This window comes from Equus quagga, chromosome 20 (genome assembly GCF_021613505.1).
Source record: "Equus quagga isolate Etosha38 chromosome 20, UCLA_HA_Equagga_1.0, whole genome shotgun sequence".
NCBI classification, from domain to species: Eukaryota; Metazoa; Chordata; class Mammalia; order Perissodactyla; family Equidae; genus Equus; species Equus quagga.
In genome coordinates, this window is record NC_060286.1 from 36,501,772 (window position 1) to 36,525,780 (window position 24,009).

General features: G+C 52.8%; 1 protein-coding gene across 4 annotated transcripts in view; it reads right to left on the reverse strand.

The window, feature by feature from the left end:
* Window positions 1-24,009, reverse strand: part of SYNE3 (spectrin repeat containing nuclear envelope family member 3) — a 91,407-nt gene that overhangs the window by 3,282 nt on the left and 64,116 nt on the right. For 2 of the 4 annotated variants that reach the window (XM_046647445.1, XM_046647442.1), the window contains exons 9-17: window positions 21,333-21,515; window positions 20,193-20,336; window positions 19,193-19,327; window positions 15,936-16,097; window positions 15,623-15,795; window positions 15,028-15,157; window positions 13,387-13,548; window positions 10,335-10,484; window positions 9,264-9,302 (exon numbers count right to left, since the gene is read on the reverse strand). In XM_046647445.1, the coding sequence (XP_046503401.1) occupies window positions 9,264-9,302; window positions 10,335-10,484; window positions 13,387-13,548; window positions 15,028-15,157; window positions 15,623-15,795; window positions 15,936-16,097; window positions 19,193-19,327; window positions 20,193-20,336; window positions 21,333-21,515 (1,278 nt within the window). Of the gene's footprint in view, window positions 1-6; window positions 6,415-9,263; window positions 9,303-10,334; window positions 10,485-13,386; window positions 13,549-15,027; window positions 15,158-15,622; window positions 15,796-15,935; window positions 16,098-19,192; window positions 19,328-20,192; window positions 20,337-21,332; window positions 21,516-24,009 lie in introns of those variants that run through there. The other 2 variants (XM_046647444.1, XM_046647443.1) reach the window with 2 other exon arrangements.

The following is a 24,009-nucleotide window of genomic DNA, read 5'->3' on the forward strand; positions in this document are numbered from 1 at the left end:
GGTATGGGGATGACGATGACGGTATGGGGATGACGATGATGGTATGGGGATGATGATGATGACGATGGTGATGATGGTGATGATGGTGGTGGTGATGATGGCGAGCAGGAAGCACTGCCAAATGCAGGTGTTCCTGGGAGGTTCTAAGCAGCCCACTTCTGTCTCTCTGGCTCCCATTCCCGAGTCATCCCGCCGCTCTCCTGCCCCAGCTATCTCCCCCATGTTGATAACACTTGACCCGATGCCTCCAGCCTCAAACATCCTCATCACCAAAGTCCTTAGACACTGATTTTGTAAAAACAGACTTCCCATCACCCACACAGCGGAGCAGGCCTGCTGGCTGCGTTTCTTTCAGCAGTGACGTCAGGCGTGGGGGTGACATCATCTAAGCAGCCAAATGCCCATAGGTCTACAGAGGAGCCGGCTCCCCCACAGCCCTGGGCTGGGTCAGACGGGCTGGCGCGTGCTCCTGCCCACGGCCCGGCTCACGTGGGTCTGCCTCCGTCCACTGGTGCTCTCCCCAGACTCGTTGACATTTCATGCTGACTTTGCCTGATTCCAAACCTCCAGCCCACCCAGGAGAGAGAGCGGGCGAGACAACACGCTGTAGGCGCAACCTGGGTTTTTACCACAACTAAAACCCTGCAATTAATGGTTCCCGTTGGAGAATCTGTTGACAGCGTCCTGCTTCCGTTTGCTCCGCTGTTCTCAGAGCTACCCTTCACTTGCTGAAGCGAGGAGTCATGCTTTGGCCATGGTCCTCAGGGGGAAACCTCTTCCCAGGGCCCAAAGTGTGTTTGCATTTACCTGTGTTGACAAGGGGTGGTCCTGTTCAAAGGGCTCCTGAGATTACCCAGGAGATGTTTCCTTACAGCTCACACCTTCCCTTGGAGGGCCTTGAATTCTAGAATGCTCTCTCAAATAAAAGATGCATTCTAATATGATTCTCAAATGCTTAGAAAACACCCCCCACACACACACAAATGGCATGAACTAGCTTCTAAGGAGACAACAAAGAAATTGACAGTCTCAGCTTCTTTGTGCCTCAGTTTCCCCAGAGAAAGTACTACCTGTGTTCTACCCAGTTAGAGCTATCCAAAGAGAGAAAGGCTTCCTCGGGAAGTGAGAGGCCCCCTGTCCTGTGGGGTATGGAAGCAGAGGGACCACAGCTCCTGGTCGTGGGGAGGAAACAGGGATGTTGTGTAGGGTCATTAAAAGCTTGGGAGAGGCTCTGACCAAGAGGCCTTTGAGATCTCACACAAACCCAAGACCCTAGAGATTTGAGGGTTCAGGCAAGATGAGTTTATCCCAGTAAGTGTGACCTGATCTTCTGCCACTGATGAAAGGGGATGGGAGGGAAAAGAAAAGGGTTGGAGTTTGGGTTCTAACCCTGGCTCTGTCACTTCCTAGCTGTGTGACCTAGGACAGGCCACTCAGCCTCTCTGAGCCTCACTTCCTTCATCTGTTGAGGAAAAGGGGGAAAAAATACCTACCCACTAAGGTTATAAGGATGAATGAGGCAGTGTATGCTTACCATGCATAGTTGGGGCTCAATGCATGCTCATTCCCTTCCTCCTCTAACTGATGGATACTGGGGAGGATGGGCAGTTCCCACTAGCCCCTCGAGCTTCCCCCTCCACCCAGATGCCAGGGATCAGGCACCATCAACCTCTCCAGCCCCATCAGAGAGAAAAGCACTGCCCTCCTTAAATGCCATCTCTTGGCCTCTTAAAGGCCCTCACATCCTCCTGCCACAGTGCCTTTGCATAGGCTATCCCTTCTGCCTGGAATACTCATTTCCTGTGTTTCTCCAATGCACATGGTTAGCTCCCACTGGCTGTTCTAATCTCAGCTGTGAGTCGCTTCCTCAGGGAGACCTTCCCTGCCTCTGGACCCAAAAAGCCCCCGTTACACACTCTCAAGGCACCTTTCCTTTGGATTACGGATTAAAGTCCACGTTCCCCCTGACTCCTAGGAGGCAGGATCCACATTAGTTTGGTTCATTGCTCTATCCCCAGCAGTGCTCAATAAATACTTGCTGAACGATGGAAATACTGAATACAAGGCTCCTTCCCTCCTCTGCACCTGGCCGTCTGCTCCTCCCTCGGTGCCCGTGGTGTGATCACACAGATGCTTGCTGACCCCTGGTTCCCCCAGAACATCTGGGCTCTGCTCGTTAATGAACACACTGAGAACACCCCCAAGCCGTGCACTGGCTCTCCTCCCTCACTCATGGCTTCCGGAGCTCCAGCACAGCAACGTGAGGTGGCTGCCCTGTGCCCATTTCACAGAGGAAGAAACTGAGCCTGTGGGGAAGGGACCAGCCCAAGGTCACACAGACAGACTCAAATCACCAGCACTGCCCCACAGCCCAGGCTGTGTCCACCATCCCACACGGCGCATCTCGTAAGAAACAGCTAAACGGCAACAACCACGAAAGTCACCCTGGGCCTCTGCTGTCACTCAGCCTAGACCGGTTGGAGCTGGTCCCACGCTGACCCGGAGCCCCATGTGTGGAAGTCACACCCCATCACCCGTGGGGCTTTCGGGGGCTTTCCCGGGAGCTCTTTGGGCGTCATTCTCCTCCAGGAGATGCTTCCAGGCCATCACTGAGAGCTCAGAGTGATGGACAGTGGCTGGCTTTTCTCCGGCAATTCAAGACGGGCCAGCCCCCGTGCCCCTCACTAATCTGTCACCTAGCAATTAGTTCAGCCCCTGGATGTCCGTCTGGACCGTCGAGCCGCGTGCTGGCTGGCCTCCTCTCCTGGGCTTCCTCTGGAATCCCCAGAAGGGGGCTGTGTCTGGGGCCTGCCGCACTTCCCAGACAGCTCCCGGGAGTCCTAGGGCGTCCCCGGTCCCCGGGCTGGGCCCTGCCCACGATGCCTTGGACAACTTCCCCACTTGGTTCTCGGGGCTGACGCACCAAGTTGCAGCCCAAGATCCACTTCCCATGAGGGCTCAGAGGCTCCGGAGAGTCCCTCCCAGGGACAGGATGGCAGTGGCTGGGGCGGGGCTGGGTCCGTGTCACCTCCTCACTGTGGGGCTCTGCATACGATGGCCAGGCCACAGGACTCTATTTTTCCGGAACCCTGAGTTGGTTTTGGAGGTGACAGAGAAAGACAATCTGAGCTGGCCTTTTGCAGGTGGCTTAGTCAATGGGTGGGAATCCCTCCAGATGAAACGATCAGAGACAGCAGTGACTGTCATTACTCAGCAAGGACGGAGCCTCATTCAGGAGCACATGTATGGGCATAAGGTTGCTCCCCCACCCCGTGCATCTCTCAGCTTTCCTCATCTGAGATCCATCCATGACCCAGCTCTTCCAAGCCCAGGACTAGAACCGAGGTGGCTGAGGGTCCAGGATGACCTGGAGGCATCCAGCTTGGGAAACTGGGTGGTCATGATGCTGTCCACCGAGATGGAGACTGGAGCTTGGTTGGGCGCGGGGAAGACAATGAGCTCAGCTTTAGATACGCGGAGTCTGAGGGGTCTGTGGGACTCCCGAGTCGACACCTAGCAGGTGCTTGGGCCTTTGGGACTGAAGCTAGAAGGAGAGCCCCGGACTGGAGCTGGACCAGAGACAGCAAGAGGTCTAGAGTAGGAGAACAAACATGCCAGGAACAGAGTAAGTCATGAGAGGGAAAGAGGCCCCAGAGAACCCTGAGGATACAAGCATTGAAGAAAGAGGCAGTGTATTTCCAGGGTCTCTAAGCAATGCCTCACCGATTACTTACTAATTACAAAAGAAACGATAGCAGCTTTACAGCAGGGAAATCCGGCAGTCACCACCTTAACCACGCGGTCAGAGTTAGCACCACCAATGTTGGGGGCATACTGACATTGTGTGTCCCAGTAAGACGCACTCAGAACACAGCCTCACTGCTGTGACATTCCCGCCAGAAGAGGCAAAACCCCGTTCCAACCACGAGGACCATTAGGGAAACCCACCTGGAGGGACATCCCGTCAAATCTCTGGCCTGTACTCAAGAAGGTCGAGGTCAAGAAGAAATGAGCAATAGTTCCAGCTCAGAGGAAACTAAAGAGATGTGACAACTGAATGCAATGTGTGATCCTGGAATGGATCCTGGACTGAGGGAAAAACTATAAAAAAGACTGTGAGTGGCACATTAATACAATGGAGTAGTATCCTGTGATAAGAAGAAATGAGCTATCAAGCCACAAAAGACATGGAAGAAACTGAAATGCATGCTGTTAAGTGAAGGAAGTCAATCTGAGAAGGCTACAGACTGTAGGAGTCCAGCTATATGACATTCTGGAAAAGGCGACACTACAGAGACAGTAGGAGGATCAGTGGCTGCCGGGGTGTCTAGGGAAGATGAACAGGTGCACCACGGAGGATCTTCAGGGCAGTGAAACTGTTCTGCGTGAGTCTGTAATGGTGGATAATGTCATTATACATTCAACAAAACCTATAGATGGTACAACACCAAGAGTGAACCCTAATGTATACTATGGACTTCAGTTAATAACAGTGTATCAATATCGGTTCATCAGTTATAACCAACATTCATTCTAATGCGAGATGTTAACAATAGGGGAAACAGTGGCAGCGTGGGGCGAGGCGAGGGGGTGCATGAACTCTGTATCTTCTGCTGAATTTTTCTGTAAACCTAGAACTGTTCCAAAAAAATAAAGTCTATTAATTTTTTTAAAGACTATTGAGATAGCCTTAAATTTTTTAATATGGACTATGGATTAAATAATAGTATTTCATCAACAGTGAATTTTACCCACACTGATTCTGATAACTGGAGAAAACAAAACAGAGAGAGGCCCCGACGACAGAGGCTGAGAAGGGCCGGCAGAGCCACTGTGGGCAGAGAACGCGGTCATCAGCCCCACGGCTGCCCACAGCCCGAGCACAAGAGGACAGAAACATGTCTACTGGGCTGTGAAGAGGGAGCTGCTGGTTACCTCCTTGGGAGGGATGTTAAAGAAAGTGGGGGGTGGAAGGCAGGTGAGCTGACAACGGCAGGAGCAAGAAATAGAAAGAACGAATGTTGATAACTCTTCTCGGGATTTCAGCAAAGACAAGCTTCAAAACCTTCATGTCCCAAGGTTAGCACTGACTCTGTCACAAATCTGCGACCGCCAGTCACTCTGGGATCAGAAGATGGATGGACAGACAGGACCCCAGGGATGACGTAGCACACGGTTTGAGGCCTGTCCCCAGCTCTCTCCTTCTGAAGGTCAGAGACGGCATGGCCCCAGCAGAGCCCAGGTCAAAGGCAGAATTTGCCCAGGAAGAGCCGGATTTGACTGACCCCGGAAGTTGCCCAGTGAATCGCAGGAAGATAGAGTTAAGCTGCGTTCCCTCTGCCCCCACCCTACTGGGGCCTGTTGCCACTTAGGGAGGAGGGGCCAAAGGTCACTCTCCTCCCACTAGAAAGGAGAAGGTGGTCGTGAGCATCAGAGACTAGCACGGTGTTCCACACAGCGGAACTAGCCCAGTGCCCAACACACAGTAGGGAATTTTTTTAAAAAATCATAGTTATTGCAAAAGTTATCTAACTAGGAAACTCGTGAACGCTTTCTGCGATTTGGTATTACAATATTTCATCTGATCTACGACACTGACTGTAGGGGCACCATCATTTTATATACCACTGAGAAAGAAAAGAACCAGCAACCAAGATGGAGCGTCTGAGGGGAGACCCCACATAAAGCTGGGGTGCCACAGGGCTGCGCCTTCCGTGGAGATGAGGAATAATCCCGCCTCCCAGAAAGGAGAAGCAAGGAAATTCAAGGTCTTATCTTGGCACGGGTTGAGTGGTGAGAAAGAAAACTCTCCCACAGGATCTGAACCACAGGCTGGAGATCCCGGAGGTGGGTCGCCTGAATTTACACAATCAGTGTGGTCCGAAGGAAAACAAACAAAACACAATCCGCAAGCACAGCATTTTAATTTAAAGAAATCTCAGGTGGGTAGTGTCCTGGGCTGTGAAAGGAAGCCAACCCAAATCCTTGCAGGAAGAACTAGATTGCAATGAGACACCCCAAATCCAGAGACGGGAAAGTGTGAAAAATTATGAGGCTTGAAACCTATGACCTATGAAATATGGTCAAGTAAATAAAATGCCACTCCTGGGTCGCTCAACATCTGGATCGATATCCCCGAGGCCACAACATGCAGTGCACGGGTGGAATTTGCTCCACTCTCCTGCAAATTGGCACCCGGGCCCTGCCCTCGTTTACCCAGACAAACAGCAGCATTTGCAAATCTCTTCCCCAACTCAAAGCTGGTCTCAGGTGGGACTGCATCTCTTTCCCGGGCCAACACAGGAACGGAGTCAACTCACGGCCCAATGCAACTTGAAAAGCAATTACATTTCACGTGTCTGGGTGTGCAGGCAAACAGATCCGGTGGCACTGAGTTGGCAAGCGTGTAGGCAGCTGCAAATTTAATAAATCTTAATTATTCTGTTTATACAAACAAGCAGGCTGAAGCCATTGACGTCGTTGGGGCTTGCAATGACTTGGTGCACGGAGAGAAAAAAAGCATGGAGAACCAACTGCTCATAAATAATTAGCTTTGGGGCAGGTTTTTTTCCCTTCCCTTGACTGTTTTTAAGTTGGCAAGATTACAACCTCTGAGGACAGCACCTATGTTCTGCCTGTCAGGCCTGCGTGTGTATGTGCATACGTGCGCGTCTGTGCATAGCCCAACACGCACACGCACACACCCCAACCAGCAAGACAACACCAGAAGCAAACCAGAGGGAGGACTCCTCTCCTGGAAGCGTCGCTGCTCCCTTTGTTCTCATAAAGAGAAGCAGGGGCGGTGTCTGCAGAGGTCTCCAGGGTCCTGGTTTACAAGGCAGTTAAGAACCTACTATGTGCTGGTTGTTACGACAACTTTGCCTACAACTAGCTCTGGGGACCCTCATTTTATTCACTGGGAAACCGTGGTTAAGTGACTCGCCAGTGGTCACACATGCTAACGGGGGAGCCCGGATCCGAACCCAGAGTGTAAAGCAGTGGTTCTCAAAGTGTGTCCCCAGGCCAGCAGTATCAGCGTCACCTGGGAACTTGCCAGAAATGCAGATCCTTGGGCCCCATTTTAGACCTAAGGAATCAGAAACTCCGGGGGTGGGACCCAGAACTCTGTGCCTAAACAAGCTGTCCCACAAAGGAGCCTGGGACGGCCTCTACATATTGTCTCCTCCTTCACAAGAGACTGAGACCCGTTAGCTCAAAAGCCAGCCAGCACCGAACTCAAACTTTCACACATCCCATTGTTTTAAACGTCACGAGAAGAAGCAGACGTTTCGGCCACTCAGAGCCTGCCTGCCTTGCATACCCCAGGAAACTGCCCAGCATCCGCCAGCCAGAGATTAGGCAAACCCTGCAGCTGTAAAGGCCCCTAGGGCCGCTGTCCTTCGGAGCTCCCGGACCAGAGACTGAGCACTGTCACTGAGCAGCAGGAGCTAGACTCCCCGTGGCCCTCTCCACCCAGCCAGGACGCAGTCTACTGGGGAAGGTCTTTGCTCTTGTGTTCGCTGACGTATCCCACAGACCTGAAACGGTGCTTGGCACAGAGTCAGCACTCAGTAACCATTTGTGAAATGAATAACTGGAGGAGAGACTGCATGGAGACACAGGTAACAAACATCCACATTAACCCGATTACAGCCTGCCAGGAACCGGAGCCTGCGCTGGAGGGCCGGGGTCAGCCAGCCCAGTGTCCCCTACTCAAAACATTTAGTGAGCGCTCACTATGTGCTGGGCACCAGGGGACCCAGACATGACAGCCATGCAGCCTGGCAGCTGCAGAGATGGGGGCTCCCAACCAGTGAGGGGCTTAAAGTGCGGGAGCTAGAGGCAGCCTGGACACCCGGCTCAGCCCCCATATCCCATGATGAGCCACCAGGCCGGACTGTGTGGGCACCCTGCCCTTCCGGATGCTCTTCCTCATTTCCCGGGGAGGCTCTCTGTTATTCTAAATTTGGGGGGAAACCAGTGCTGTCGGCTCTCAGAACTGCAAACAACAGATCACACGATCTTCACGGTTGGTCCATGAAGTCAATAAAGTTGGCACTGATATTCCATTCTGCGGACGCGGAAGGGAACCCCCAAGAGGCATGGCAACTTGCCCGAGGCCACAGAGCTGGCTGACGTTGGGCCCAGAGCACAGCGTTGGCCTCGTGACTGCCCCGCCCTGTCCCGGGGACACCCACTCTCCCACAGATGGGAGCTGTGAACGCCAGCTGGAGACCAAGAAGAGACCCTGCTGGGCGAAGCACCCAGAAATGCAGACCCCACGGCCTGAGAGATCTCCAGGAACCTGTGCTCTTTGGGGCAGAGCACGCTGGAGCTTCACGTCATTACGAGCCAAGGTTTGGCAGGAAAACAGGTGTGTTCTCTCGGAAAGGTGGTACTGGGGACATCAATTTATACTGGGCTTCTCCAGAAGTGATGAGACCTGCTAGGGCCCCGGGATGCTCCCTCCAGGGCACAGCGTGGAAGGTTCAGATATGAGCTTTGGAGTGAGAGGTCAGAGACCACTCAGGAGCCAGATGCCCTTGCCGAACAAGTCATCCCAACCTTGCCATTTCTCAGTTATCCAGGCTTAAGACGGAGGGAATAATGCCTCTCCAGTATTGACGGGTTAAGTGAAATGCCCTAACCACCACTTGGCACAGGTCCTGGCACACAGTGGACAGTCAATAAATAGCATCTAGAAGAACAGTAATTATTACTCATTATTATTATTATTTCTATTACTGCTGTTATTGTTATTGCTTTGGCCCGCAAACACCATGGAAGTGTCTCTAAGCACTTCTTAGTGGGCCTAAGTGGAAACACCTGCCTCGTAGAACATGCAGGCACAACCATCCCTTTCTCTTTTGTCCCCCACTGAGCCCCATATGCCCATCTACCACTCGGGTGGCCACGTGGTCCCGTTTGCCTGCAACGGTCCGGGTTTCTTAGCACAGGCCTGGTTTACACCTGTTGTCACAGCATCATTATTAATAGCGTCCTGGTTTGGGATGAAAAATCCCAGGGCCCCCCTCGATCATGCTCCTTTCGCAGCTGAGTACACTCTGCATGGCCCTGGGCTTCCTGAGAGCGAGGACCCGGAGGCCCAGCACAGCACAGCCCAGAGCTGATTCCCCGTAAATGTTCCTCAGACCTCATGGAAGCTTCCAGAAAGCCCAGGCGTCTGGCCCCAGCGACACAGGCCCGCCACCCCCCAGACGCCCGGCCCTCTGGCCGCGTGGAGCAAATAGCAGACACAGTACCTTCTGGAATCCCGTCGTCTCCCCTGGAGAACTCTGTGTCTGTTATTTTTAGGGAATGAGAGGAAAAGGGGGGAAAAAAGAAGTTAAGTGAGTGAAACTGAAGTCCCAACAGGGCCTGTAATGGAATATTCATTTTGTCAGGGGAGTGTTTCTCTAAAACTTCTGGTCATCTGGACAGGCTGAGCCAGCAGGTGATTCGATTTAATGAGCTTTTTAACGCACTTCAGCCCAGGTGGGATTCCGTCTGGGCCGGCCTGGGCCCCGGCGGGCGGGGTGTGCGGCCACCTGGCTGGGGCGGGGCTGCCACCTAGTGGCCGATATGGCTGTTTCAGGGCCAGCAAAGCTGGAGCGCCAAAGCTTGGCGTCTGGGGTCTGAGGGCCGGAAGGGGCCCTCCGAGGCCACCTCAACACCCCTCTTCTTGGGCTAACCTCTGTGCCTCAGTTTCCTCATCAGTTCTCAGGGAATAATAATAGTTCCTCCTTTATGGGGTTGTTATGATGACATAGCATTTCACAAAGGCTATTATTATTAGTTTAGCTATTATTATTGTTTTGTGTGAGGAGACATGGGGGCCTAAAGAGGGAAGGTGTTTGTCCAAAGTCACAAAGCAGGTTGGTGGAGGAGTGGTACAAGATGCTGGGGCTCCCGGTCCCCAATCCAGCATTCCCTCTATCATGCACCCAACACCAGGGGGCATTTAATGCTGGCTCTGCCTCTTACTGGCTGTGTGAACTTGGGCAAGCTTTTAACTCCTCAGAGTCTCTGCTGCCCCTCTTGAGACTGGAGACCCCATTACTCTGGCAGATGGCTGCTGGAGGACCGAGTGGGAGAATGCACATAAAGATCCCAGCTTCGTAGGTAGCAAAGCTGTCATTACCGGGGCTCCAGCCTCATCGGGTGGCAGGATGGCCAAATGACATCTTGCAAGCCAAGTGCCTAGGACCCGTGTGTCTCTCTCTCCTCTCTCTGAGTGGTCACTTCAGCCTGGTCCATGGAGGCCTGGAGCTGAGCGGATGTGGGCCGATCTATGTCTCCCCGGGGCCTGGGACCTGCGCATCCCTAGCACCTACCAGCAGGTGGCTGGAGTCCTTGAGTTTGGACTTGTACAGCATCCACCGGTAGCGCAGGTCCTCCAGCTCCTCCGAGGTCTCCCTTGCTGGCCCGAGACGAAGGAGGTTCTCAAAGAGATGCTGACCTTCTGGTACCCGAGCCTCCAGCTCCTGAGGGAAAAGGCAGTGTCATATACACCTTCCAAATGGCCCAGATGGCCCCACCTGGCTAGTGAGGAGGAGCCAACCAAATTGTACTTGAGAGGTGGCCGACAGAACACACGAAGTGAGAATCCCACCCGTGCAAATTCCAGCCAAGGCCAGGCACCTGCTCTCCGGAATGTTACAGAATGGACTCCAACCTGACATCCTAGAGCTAAGACCCCAGAGCACTTGACACAAGAGTTATCATCACGATAGAAGCCGCCATTGTTGAACATGTCTTTCTGCCGGCCCGTCGAAGCCGGGCAGACTGATGTCGAGATTGGGCCAATTTGTCTACCAAAACACAGTATTGTGTCGCCGCAGGATGGCACCTTTATCCTCAGGACTCCTGAGCGCTAGTGTGATGTGGGGGCATGAACAGGGCTCCAAATCCAAAAGCCTGGGTTTAAATTCTGCCTTTGGATCCTGGCTCTGCCCCATCCTACGAGCTGTGTGATACGGGGCACACTGCTTAGCTTCTCAGAGCCCCTGGAATGTGAGCTCTATAAGAGCACTGAGGCTTAACCTGGGGACCTGCAAGTTGTCTCTAATAAGGCCGGAGTTGGGTGGTGGTGGCAGGAAACGAGAGGAGTGGCCGAATATGAGGTAGGAGGTGGGCAGGAAGGACTTCCTGGTCACGGTCAGTGAGGTCCTTGGACGAAACCTCTCACGGAGAACAAAATATTAAAACATTTAGACAGCATGCAGAGTTAGCGAGAGAGAGAGGCACATTGGGGCTGAGAATCCAGAGAAGCAAGCCCAGTGTTCGGGCTGCTTGTGCCCGTAGGACATCTGCCAATCCGGAAGAAATAGTTGTGAGACAGATCTATGCTCTCGGCAGCCTCACAGGCCCAGGGAGGCAAAGGTCAGCCTCGGCCCTGCGGAGGTGCAGACTCTGATAAACCACTCCCCATTGAGCTGAGACTCCAAACGGTGATTCAGAAGTAATCTCGGGCCGTGTGTGGATTTTCAGCCCAGCTTACGTCATCTCAGCGACCCAGGGAGCCTCTAGCTTTGACCTTGGATTCAGTGTTTTCAGAATGGTAAAGCCCCCACTGCCTGGCAGTCACAAACAAAGTCCTCTCCGGAGAAGAGATGATCCTAAATCTCAAATCACTCTTACACCTATTTTGTCAAACACAATGTCCAGCACATAATTAAAGCAGCCACACACATATAAGAAACCAAGAATGGGCAGAAACATTCCTGAAACGGCTTGAGATATTGAAATTACTAGACACACTCTGTAAAACAGCTATATTTACTGTTTGAAGAATTAAAAGATAAGCTTAAAAATTTCAGTGCAGATCTCGAAGCTATGAAAAGCGACAGATCTCTAAAGAACCAGGTAGAAATTCTAGAACTGATAAGTACCATGTAAGAAGTTAAGAAGTTAATAGACATGGATAACAACAAGTGGGGCACAGCTAAAGAGAGAATTAGTAAAGTGGAAGATGGGTTAGAAAAAACTATCCGGAAAAGGATATGAAAAGACAGAAGGATGAAAAATACACACGAGAGAGTAAGAGATATAAAGCACACAGTGAGAGGGAATAACATACGTTTAAATGACATCACAGAAGGCGAGGAGAAAGAGAAAAAGGCAAAGACGGTATTTTGAGAGGTAATGTTGGAGAATTTTCCAGAAAGACCCTGGACCACCGATTCAAGAATCCAGATGAATCCCAAGAAAGAAAAATTAAAAAAAATCCAAACCCTACCATAACATAATGAAACTGCAGAAAAATAAGGAAAAAGAGAGGTAGGCTGGAGCCATGTGGAGACAGGCCTTGTGTGATAAACTTGGGGGGTTGAATGTGAGACTGAAAGCTTTTCATTAGGGGAAGGACAAGGTCAGACTTGCAATTTTGAAAGGTTACTCTAGCTGCAGAATGAGCCATGACCTGGATGGGGGCCCAAGAGGAAGCAGGGAGGCCAGCTTGCCATAACCAGGGTCAATAATGGTAAGCGCCTAGACTAAGATAGAGGTAGTGAGGGGACAGAAACAAAAAATTTCCAGGAGGTGGAGTCAAGAGGGCTTGGTGACTAATTAGATGTGGGAGCAAAAGAGAAAGATTTGTGGTAGATGGATTGCAGAAATGGCTGTGATCCCCTTGGCCCCCCTCCTCCCTGTCACATCCACGTCCTTTGCAATATGACTTCAGAGTTCTTCCCATCAAGAGGTGGAATCTATTTTCCCTCCCCTTGAACCCAGGCTGGCCTTGTGACTTTCTTTGTCCAATGGAACGCAGGGGACGTAACATTGTCCCAGTTCCTAGTGTAGGCTTCAAAACACCTTGCATGCTCCCTCTTGCTCTCTTAGACCCTGCCTCTGCTACGAGAAGCCTGGGCTGTCCCACACGAGGACAGGAGATGCGTGGTCCATCTCATGCTCGTCTCCAACAGCCCACCAACCCCCAGAAGTAGACCATCCAGCTGATCGACAGCTGACAGCAAATAAGGGAGCCCAGCCAAGACCAGAGGACTGCCCAGCCGGACTCAGCCTAACGTGCCAACCTTCAGAATCAGGAGTTAAAGTAAGAGCTGCTCTTTGAAGCCACAAATTATTGAGGTGCTTTGTTACCCAGCAACAGCTGACTGATAAAGGAGTCATGATTCGTGGTGATATTTTCCAAGTTGGGGAATACACAAGTAGGCTGAATTCATGAATGAATGAATGACTCTTCCACAGTTCTTCTACAATATTTGAACCAAAAAATTTTAAAAGCCATTATGTATACACAAGCAAGAACAGCTCATGAGCTATGCATGTGCTCCTTTTTTTTTTTTTTTTTGGAAAAACTCCCTGGTGGCAATCACATCTACAGCGCAAACCCTATGGGCAAGGGGCCTTTCCTTGGGGACAAACCTGCAGCTTCATCTCTCTGGTCCTCAAGTCCTTGGCTGTGGCAGTTCTCATGGCGATGATTCTAACCAGCTTGGAATTTTCCAGCTGCAACCACTGCTCAAAGTTCATCAGGAGCTGGGAGAAATCTTCCTGGCTGCCCGCTTCTTCCTGGAGCAGACCTGCCTGCAGGAAAGCACAGCATGACCCGAGCATCAGAGGTGAAAACGAGCCGCTGGCCACTCGTCCTGGGGATTCCATCTGAGGCAGAGGAGTGGGGATGAGGATGCCCAGAGGGTGATGAGAGGGACCTGGGGGGATGAACAATGCATCCCAACTCAATGTGGCCATGTTTAGGGGCCAAGGACATTCCTCACTGTCACCTCCCTGGTCTCCTTGTGGCAGCCACCATTGTCCCTTACCAGGTTGGCTATAATAGTGGTCACCCTTCTGCCACTCTTGTCCCCTTCCAGGCTCTGTGGCCAGAATGATCTGTCTAAAATTTAAGTCCATTCAGCTGAGCCCTCGCTTACACACCTCAGTGGCTTCTCACACTCCTCGCTGTGGCCTGAGAGCCTTAGAGTCTGGCTCTGTGGACCCTGTGGCTTGTGCCGCCGTCCCCCTTCTCTGAGCCCCAGTCCACGGACACATCTTGGTTCCTTGAGCTCCGGGTCTCTGCACACATTGTCTCGTCTGCATGGAACATCTCCCTCTGCTCCCCTCCTCACCCCAAATCAGCCATGGGGATTCCCGGGGCATTCCGTTTCTCCTGGAAGGGCTTCGCTACCCCACAGCTAGGTTGCGATCACTCTCCTGCAGGCTCCCATATCACCCGGCCCCTCAGCTTTTTGCAAACCCTTATTTAACGGCCTGTGGCCCCCACTTCCTTGATCCTCAAAATGTGCTCTCAGGCATAGGCGTGGCCCAGGAGCCTGCAGAAATGCAGGATCACAGGCCCCACCCCAGAATCCGCATTTTAATACGATCCGAAGGCACATCACAATCTGGAAAGCTCTGTGCTGGATTCTGCGTTCTTGGAGGCTCAGAAGTGTTTCTGTCTTACTCACAGCTGTGCCCAGCTCCACGCACAGTCCTCAGAACATAGGAACCTCAATACGTGCTTTTTGGATGGAAAAATAAAGGAATGAATGGGAGAATGAACGAATTGATCTGTTCTCCTCGAAGGACAAGGAATGAATTTTTTTCAGTGTGGTTTCTGTGTTTTAAAGGCAGTCAGGAGACGGGACGGATCATAACACGCAGTTAGATAAGTTCTTTTAACAAAATACAACTTATGGCACACAAATGTACCCATCTTGTGTGATTTCAGCGTCCAATCTGGGGCCCGCAGGAAGCTTCCAAGCCTGACACTCTCCTCCGGGCGGGGACAGCTGCCGGTGTTTCTGAGGGTGGGGGCATGTGTGCCCAAGGGATGCCCATGACCTTCCCTGGGGGGCCTGGGTCTGGGGTCTCTGAGTCCCTCTATCCAGCGGCACGAGGGTTCCTTGGGCCTCATCAGACTCAGACAGGCTCAACCGAGACGGGGATGTGGCCAAGTCCTGAGCCGAGCAGGTGGCCCGGGCCAGGGAGGGGGCTTTCCTGGAGACCCCCATCAGTTGACTCAGGACCTGGTCCCTCCCCAGAAGCCCCTCTAGACAGACTCACCTGGCGGCGATACCTGGCAATAGGCTCCGTGGGGGTGATGAGAAACCCAGGCTTCGGGATGTTGTTGGTGAAAATCGTTATCTTCCCCAAATCCACTTCCGTCCTCTGTAGCTGCCGGTTTCTGATGAGGCTGAGAAGACAAACTTTGCCCAGTCAATGCAGTGACAAGATGAGGACTCACCGTGTCATGGGAGAAGTAACAGAGGTGGGGCATCGTCGGGTGGGAGGAAGCTTCTAGTCTTCACAAGTCAGTGCCTGTCCTCAGATTTGTCAGAACGTTCCCAAGGCACACGCATTTCCAGTGTCCCAGCTGAGACTCACCTTACCATCATTAAGGTGCATGTACTCACTGATGCGGCCGAGGCCCAAGCCAGAATAGGCTGGAGGCCAACGCCCAAGATGGGACATCTGCCTGCTCTTCCTGCCCTGCTGGGATTGCCAATTGGGCCAGACTGGAGATGCCCAGAGGCACCTGGATTCATGTCTGGCACATGGCAGAACCCCAGCCTTCTCTTCTAGGAGCACCACCGAGCTCTCCCCTGGATGGGAAGGGGGCATTGTCCGAGACCAGGCCCAGAGCCGGGAGACCCCTCACCTCAGCAGGCTCTCCTCCAGCAGCCTCAGGGCCCGCCACGCCTCCTCCAGCTCCTCCAGCTCCTCCTGGACCACAGCGGCCCCTTCCAGAGAAGACTTCTCCATCACCAGCCAGCCGTGCGCTTTGATCAGGGGCAGCTGGGCCTCCTTCTCTGGGAATTCAGCCAGCAGCCTCTGAAGGACACACACGCACGTGCACAGTGAGGTCCTGGGCAGGGGTTCTCTGCTCTGCAGTGGGGCACTTTTGCCTCGCAAGCCTGCTTTTGGGGGTGCAGGGGAGGGAATCAGCATCTCTGTGAGAAAAGCCATCTTACCTCGACTTCGGCCTCTCGGGCCTGCGCATCCCACGGGCCTGTGTCCCCCAGGTGTGACTCCAGCTTCTGAGTGACCACTGCTATCCACTGCCGCAGCTCCAGCAGCTTGTGGCTGAAGGTGCAATGCTCCCGCACGCTCTGCTGGCACCCGTCCACAAGGTCCTGCAGCACAGCCCCAGGGGGGTCAGGGCACCCTGAGCGCTGGCCGAGGCTGAGACCCTGGGCCATCCCACCCCGCAGGACCCCCACATCTGCCTGGGGCCCGGGGCTCCCCAACCAGAGATCCCAAGCAGTAGGAACATGAGAGGCTGGTCCTTCCTGCTCCACAGTGCAAGGAATTTACCCCGGAACGATCAACTCCGCTTTACGTTTATGCAAAGTACCAGGTCTGGAGGAGGCTGTGGGCAGTCGGAGCTCTCGTCCACCACCAGAGTGGGTGTAAACCGGCACAACCACTTGAGAAAACCATGGGTCGGTATCTACGAAAACTGGACTCAAGCATGCCTACAACCCAACCTTCTCACCCCTGGGTGGGTACCCAACAGATGCGAACATGTCTTCACAAAAGACATGCGTGTGGTGTTGCCTGTAATAGCTCCAAGCTGGAAACTACCCAAGTGACCACCGACAGGAGGATGGAGGAACATGGTGAGGTGGGTTCATACAATGGAATATTTTACAGCAGCAAGAATGAACAATGCACACAGCAATCTAATGCACCGTTAGATGAATTTATAACTGTCACGTGCACAGCTGGAAACCTACACAAGGAATACGCTCTGTCTGATTCCATTTAAATAATGCATAAAATCAGGCAAACCCAACCCGTGTTGTTCTAAGCTGAAGGTCAGGGTCACCCGCAGATATAGGGGGTGGTGGGCAGTGACTGCAGGGGCCTTAGGGGCTGGTATCATTCTGTTTCATGCTCTGGGTGCTGGTAACATGGATGTAGCCAGTTACCAAAAATTTACCAAGCTGTACTCTTACACGTCCACTTTGATGTGTATGAATATACTTTAATACAAAGTTTTTAAAAGCAGTCTTGCTTCTTGTCCCGTCCCCTGGGTCAGTCATTGCTCAGCTCCAAGGCTGGGGTCTTGTTTTCCTCTGTCTCCATGAAAGGGGGGCTCTGTATCCAGCAGAGCAGCCAGTCTCCGTCCTCCTGGACGCCCAGCCTGGGACCCTCCGAGCCCCTCCCCTCAGCCCACCACGGGCCAGTCAGACCCCAGGGCCTGTCGCCCCCTCTCTTGCTGTGATCCTCGGCTGAGGGCCTCGTGACTCTCTGCTGGGCCACCAAAGGCCCTGCCTTCCTGCATTGCACAGACACTGGCTGACACCACGCGATGCCAGGCCCTCAAGAAGCTGGGGACACAGAGACGGTGTGGTGCATCTGTCCCCCACAACCATTTGACGAGGGCCTGGAAAATTCTCTAAAACTCCACCTCTCTGTGCTCTCACTACCACCGTCCCCGCCTGTCCCCTGGGCGTCAACATCAGACCCAATGGCTTCAGTGGCCCTGGTTGCTTGGTGGGGTATGTGCCCCCCAGGGGAACAGGAAGATCACCGGGGCTGGGGGCGGGGAGACTTATTAGAACTTATTAGACTGAAAAAGCCTTGAGTACAAAATAAAATAGCGGCTATACGTCTTTAAAGAAGCATTTAAACCATAAATAAAGAAGTAAGATAGAACTGGAATATCGCCATTTTGCAGCCCCCAATGATGCTCTGTTGTTACTTCTTCTAATTATTGTAACGATCCATCTGGCTCATCGTCTGAGGTGGGCATTGAAGCTGACAGTCGCTGCTTCTACGGGCTCCTGAGGAGCAGGGCCAGGATATTTCTCTACGCCCCCTCCCTCAACCTGGAGATCGCAAGCTGCTAATTTATTAAATGGAACGAGATGAATTCATCTAGACTTTATGCCTCACTCAGACCGATGGGTCTCTATAGGTGGAGCCGGGTTTTCTGGAAACTCATGGCGGGTTTTGGTGGCTGCGATAATGATGCGGTGGGGGTGACGCCAGCAGACACAGTGAGAGCGATGGGTGCCCTCATCTCCCTCTGGGGAGGACAGTCCACAATGCAGAACCGCCCCACGTCCCACGGGTTTTCTAATGACCTCTTTATTGGCACCCGAGTTTAGACTCTTACTGCACTTAATGTACGAACACAAGAGGTTCTGGAGTTTTAATAAACAGGCTGACTTTTCCAGGAATGCATCTATTTTGTAAACCGATGGAAGACTGTGCTTTGGTTTGACTGAAACTTTACCAAGGCCTGTTCACACTTCAGAAAATTTCATCACTACAGGTGAAGCCGGCTATGCCACGTGACTTGGCACCCATGGCTGTCACGTTGAGGGGGTACGTTCTGATTGCCTCCTCGTGTCTTCAGTGTGGCCATCTTGGAGCACTTACATATTCAAAGACATTATCTTACAATAATTACTTTCCTCTTATTTCTCTTTTCTATTGTAGAAAAGGTGTTGTATTAGATTTTTAAATGGTGTGGGTAACTTACACGACCTATGAACTGCAAAGAGGACGATAGGAGTGTTATTGAAATAGGGCATGCAGCGTCCAGTAGGGTGGAGACCCATGCCCCAGACTGAGTGTGCTTGCCAGGTGGCTGCCTGAGAGCCCCTTTGCATTCCCGGGGCACATGTGCCAAGCAGACTCAGGACTCCATCGGAATCAGTGTCAGGGTGGGGCCTGGAAGCTGCATTTCCACTTGTCCTCAGGCCAGTTTTGAAGGAGCCTCAGTTCATTCCCACTGCTCAAAGGGGACTCCATCTCGCGGGACATGAGAAAGATCCAGGTGGCCACCAGAGGGCACTGCCGGTGAGGCTCCCGGCCAGCGGCTGGGACGCGCCTTTCAACCTGGTGATAAGTCAGCAAAAGCCAGGGCCCTCTGCCTGCCCGGCTGCTGATGGGACGGAGCAGCCTGTTGTGTCCCTGGCTCCTGGCACATGTGGAATTGTCTATTACGTGCTGGCTTGCTGACTCATCCATCTCCTCACTAGAAAGTGGTCTTGGCTGTCCTCTCATGCTGCCTCCATCCTTAGGGCTCAGAACACTGGCGGGCATACAGAAGGCACTCAATAGCCATCTGCTGAATGAATGAGGAGGGGAAGGAAGGAAAGGAGAAAGAAAAAGAAAGGTGGAAGGAATGAAGGGAGAGAAGAGGGAGAGGTCCCCAGAAGTGCTGGACTCCAGAGGTCTCCGTCACAGCACAGGCCCTCCAGTGGCCCCTTACCTCCAGAAACCTCTGCAGGGCCTGGTAGTCGGCAGAGAGCTGGTCCATTTTGTGCTGGTGGTTGGAGTTCCCCTGGATGAGAGGCCTCACGGCCTCCACCTGCACCCCCAGGTCCAGCCCGTCCTCCTGCAGCCCCTGCAGTGGAGGAAGGAATGATGGGGGGGTGTCTAGGCTTCCTCTCATCATGGATGTTGATCAGGGCGGGGGGCTCTGAGTGGGAGTGATGGGAGGGTCCTGGGGTGGAGGGGCTCCTCCACACCAGCAGTTGTACCATACGGCCACCTAATGGGCCTCCTCCCAGGGCTGGTGAGAATTTTAAAAACGAGATGCAAATATTCTGAGACACCATGAAAGCAAACTGCTGAGATCAGAGGGCATCTCTGGGGACAAACCGTTGTCCGGACTCCTACTTGATGACCACCTCTCGTTATAAAGAATCACATCCCAAGTTTAGTTTTAAAGCCCCCAATACACTATTTTTAATGTTTTCCAAACAACACTCTCTATTCATGTATGAGCTGTGCTCGGGTTTTAAAAAGATAATTGTTGTATCACATGATGTTAAAAACCAGCAAGCTCCTGGTCCAGCCAACCAATGATCAATGATCAGCCTATTTATGGTCTACATGTGTTTTAAAGCATTTCTCTTAAGCCTTAAATCAGTGTATTTAACGGAAGGCTCCTAGACTCATTAGGGACACTTAGTCAAGTAACTTTAAAAACAAATATCAATGTTAGACTTTGGAGCCTTGAAGTAAACAAAAGGGCAGCTTGTCATTCTGTTAGGCTCTGAATCAGCAGTTTGGAGGGGCTGAAGGCTAAAGGCCCTGCTGAGGCTGGGGATCATCACATAAATCAGCAGAGGTTCTACTGAGATGATAAGTGAGATCTCAAGTACAGTCAAAGTCCTGGCTTGGCCGCCGCTGCCCTGCAGGTTCCTGCCACAGGAGGGCAGCTGAGCACCTGAGTGGAGGTGACTCGGGCCCCACAGACCCCTTACCTGCAACCTCGAAAGCTGGGCCTGCTTCCCAGGAAGGTCCCGCTGGAGCCCATTCTCGGCTAGGACTCTGACTTGGAGGTCCGAGAGCTTCCTCTGCAGGGGCTCAAAAGCAGCCCCAAAATCTTTGTGCTGAGCGAGCAAGCTCTGGAGAGACACCAACAGGCAGCACACACATTAAGAAATTTCCTCCCAGGCACCCTGTTGTACGACCTGACATTCACAACCAGCTGCTCCTTCTCCAGCCTTCTCCTGGCCCACTCATATGCACTCAGGAGTTGGCGTCGCCTCCTCCAGGAAGCCTTCCAAGAGCCCTTGATGGGGTTGGACATCCCTCCTTAGAGTCACCATAACGTCCCCGCATCACAGTTGTTCCACCTTCTAGAACAGGGGCTGGAAAACTACATCTCATACCACATCCCCCAAATCCCACCAGAGGCCTGTTTTTGTAAATAAAGTTTTATTGGAACACAGCCACGCCTGTTCATTTACCGCTGCTTTCATGCGACCGTGGCAGAGCTGAGTGGCTGCAGCGGAGACCATGGGGCCTGCAAACCCTAAAATGTTTGCTAAAAGTTTGCTACTTGGACTAGATAAGATCACCGATGTAAAGCTCTCGGCCAGTGCTGGGCCCCTCGTCAGTGCCCCAGAGATCACAGCCGTTACATCATTAGATGCTCAGCAAATACTTGTTATGCCAAAGCATAAACTGTCCACAAGGAGCCATGTCACGTCTTTGGTTTAGTGGAGTCATTTCGAAATGGGTCCCTAGTAGTAAGAGCTCCCAGCTCTCTGTGGTTTAAAGCCTACAAGCGTTTTCTCTGTGTTTTCTCATCTGACGCTCCCCGGCTCTCTGCAGAGAGCAGTTCAGGTTGATGGCAGTGTAGACAGGGGATCCGGGGGCAGGGGCCAGGGGCAGACAGGTGACTAGGAGACCAACTGGACGGATCACACAATAATCTTACCCAGTTTATAGACAAGGAGCCTGAGATTGTGGGCGACAAAGGGACATGCCCAGGGCCACACAGTGGCAAGGGCTGGAGCTGAGGTTAGAACGCAGGGCCGCCCGCCTCCCGGGAAGAGTGGCCCCCAGCGCCAGTGCCGGGCTCGAGCGCCGCCGAGCAGACAGCCGGAGATGCTCACCTGCAGTTTGCTTTTCCTCTGCAGAAGGCTGTTGAGCAGCAGGTCTCTGTCCCTCACGGAACTCGCCACCTGCTCCAGCAGGGCCGTGGCTCTCTCCTGGCCAAAGATGCTGCTCAGCAGGTCCTTCCGCAGCTGCAGCATCATCAGCGGCTCCTTCAGGCGGGAGCTTTCGGCCAGGGCCGCCTGTGGGAGACAAGCCTCCTTTAACCCAGAGCACAACGGGGCAGGACCAAGCTCGGGGACAGCGCCAGGAGCACACTGTTCTGCTGCAACTGCTTAGCTGGCTGCACCTCGGTGCAGGCTCCGAGGAAGCAGGAGGAGAGCCAGGTGGGCGGGAAGGTGGGTGGGGGGGGGGGAGGGCGGTCCTGAATTTCAGGGTTAACCTGATTCCTCTCGCGCCCCGCGCCCCGACATCCCTCCCACTATCAAAGCCTGGGCCAGAATTCTCCCTCCTACAGGTCTCGGAAATCCGCCTCCTCTCCATTCCCACTGCCACTGCCCAAGGCGCATCCTCAGCCTCGCTCACCCAGATCCCCGCAGCTTCCGACCGCCCACTGCCCCTCAGCTGCCCCCAGAATCGATGGTCCACACTGTAGCTGAACCTAAACCAAATCAGTTTGATCCTCTATTCAACAATTCCCCATCAGTGACAGCCCCAGGTGGTGTTTGGGACATCTGGAGGGGGCTAAGGGCCTATGGAACACGATCAGTGGGAAATCAGGAAGGCTCCTCAGAGGAGGCTGTCGCCTCCTGGTGGACACTCCCCGATGGGGAAATCTGAGAAGGCTGCTCAGAGGAGGCAGTACTGACAACAGCCCTGGAAGGGCAGAGGGCGTGCTGGAGGAAGGGCATCATAAACACAGCCGGCACAGCTGGACTGTAACGTGCAGATGAGAGCCTGCACTTTGCGATCAGCCGCACAGAGGTCAAGCCTCGCTCTGTAGGGGTCACCTTCCCCCACCATTCACCAAGCCCAGACACGATATCACGGAGGTTAAGAATTCAGGCTGGGGAGTCGAGATCATGAGTTTGGGAGGCTACACACTAGCTGGGAGGCCTTGGGCAGTGCATCACAGCATTCTGGGCCTCAGTTTTCTCCTCTGCAATATAGGGGTGTCATGCCCCAGCTCACGGGCTTGTCCTGAGGCTTAAACCAGATGATGCCTACAGAGCATTTAACATGGTGCATGACGCAGTGAAGGCAGAGCGAAACAGCTCTTCTCAGCTGTGATCACCTAACCAGCTGTTGTGGTTGAATTGTGCCCCAGGAAAAGATATAATGAAGTCTTAACCTCCGACCTTATTTGGAGACAGGGTCTTTCCAGAGGTGATAGAGACAGAATGAGGTCTTGAGGGTGGGCCCTAAACCAATGACTGGTGCCCTTACTAAATGGGGAAATTCGGACCCAGACACACATGCACAGAGGGAAGACAATGTGAAGACACGTGGGGAGAAGATGTCCACGTGACGGCAGAGCAGAGAGTGGAGTGATGGAGCCACAAGCCATGGAAACCCCCCGACTGCCAGCCAACAGCAGACGTGGGAAGAGGCCAGGGAGATTCCCCCCAGAGCCGGTGGAGAGAGCAAGGCCTTCCTGGCCCTTGATTTTGGACTTCCAGCCTCCAGAACCGTGAGAGGAGGAATTCCCGTTGCTTTACACCCCCCAGCTTTGGATACTCTGTGACCGTTGCCCTAAGAAACTCTGACCTCAGCCATGCCCTGCTCGGGGGCTCGAGGCTTCCGTTCTAGAGGAACTTCGCGGATCCACAGTCACTCTGGGGCTCGATGCTGGAGCTGAGTCAAGGAAAGAAGGCTGGCAGCTTGAGCCCTGGCCCGTAGAGTCCATCCCACCAGGGCAGGCCGTGAGAGAGAAGCAAGCCCTGCTCCCCACCAGCAAACAGCAGACAAATAGGAACAAACCACAGGCCTGGCCCGACTTGTTCCAACCCACGGCTCCACGAAATTCTGCGCCGAGTCTGCGGTCCCACTCTAGAAAGACAGTACCTCTCCTTCCTGCCTCAGTTTGCTTTCTGCCCGAGTGGGAAGGATAAGGAGGAAATGTAATTGCGAACTGTTAGGGAGAGCACTTGCTGTGAAGTCAGACAGGTCTGGGTCAAAGCCAGCCCTGCCACTTAATGCTGTGTGACCTTGAGCAAGTGGCTTCCCCTCTCTGAGACTTGGCTTCCTCAGAAGTTATATGACAATAATAAAGTTGTTCTGCCAGCCTCACAAAGCTGCTTCCCGAGCCAACATGAAAACAGGGCTGAGGACGGTAGTCGAGAGTCTAGAACCCACCGCACTGGCCCCAGCTTTGCCTCTCTGGAGCAGAGTGACCTTGAACAAGCACCCCAACTTCCCCCTGGTCCCTCATCAGCAAAATGAGGAGAATAGTAGAAATGGAGACAAAGATCTATGTAGGTAGGTATTTAGCATATGTTAATTATGACGATGAAAACTGGAAACCCAAATATCTAATTTCAGGTACGCTAAATAAACAACAGCATCCCCCTGAATGGAATATTATGCAGCCATTTAAAGTGATGACTGCTTTGAACCATCGTAAATGAAGCTGAGAAAAAGCTCATTTGTGTAAAATGAAAATATCAGAATATATGACTACATAACATGACCCCCAAGTACAGAAAAATTGTAATAAATTAATTAAAGCTTCTGCCT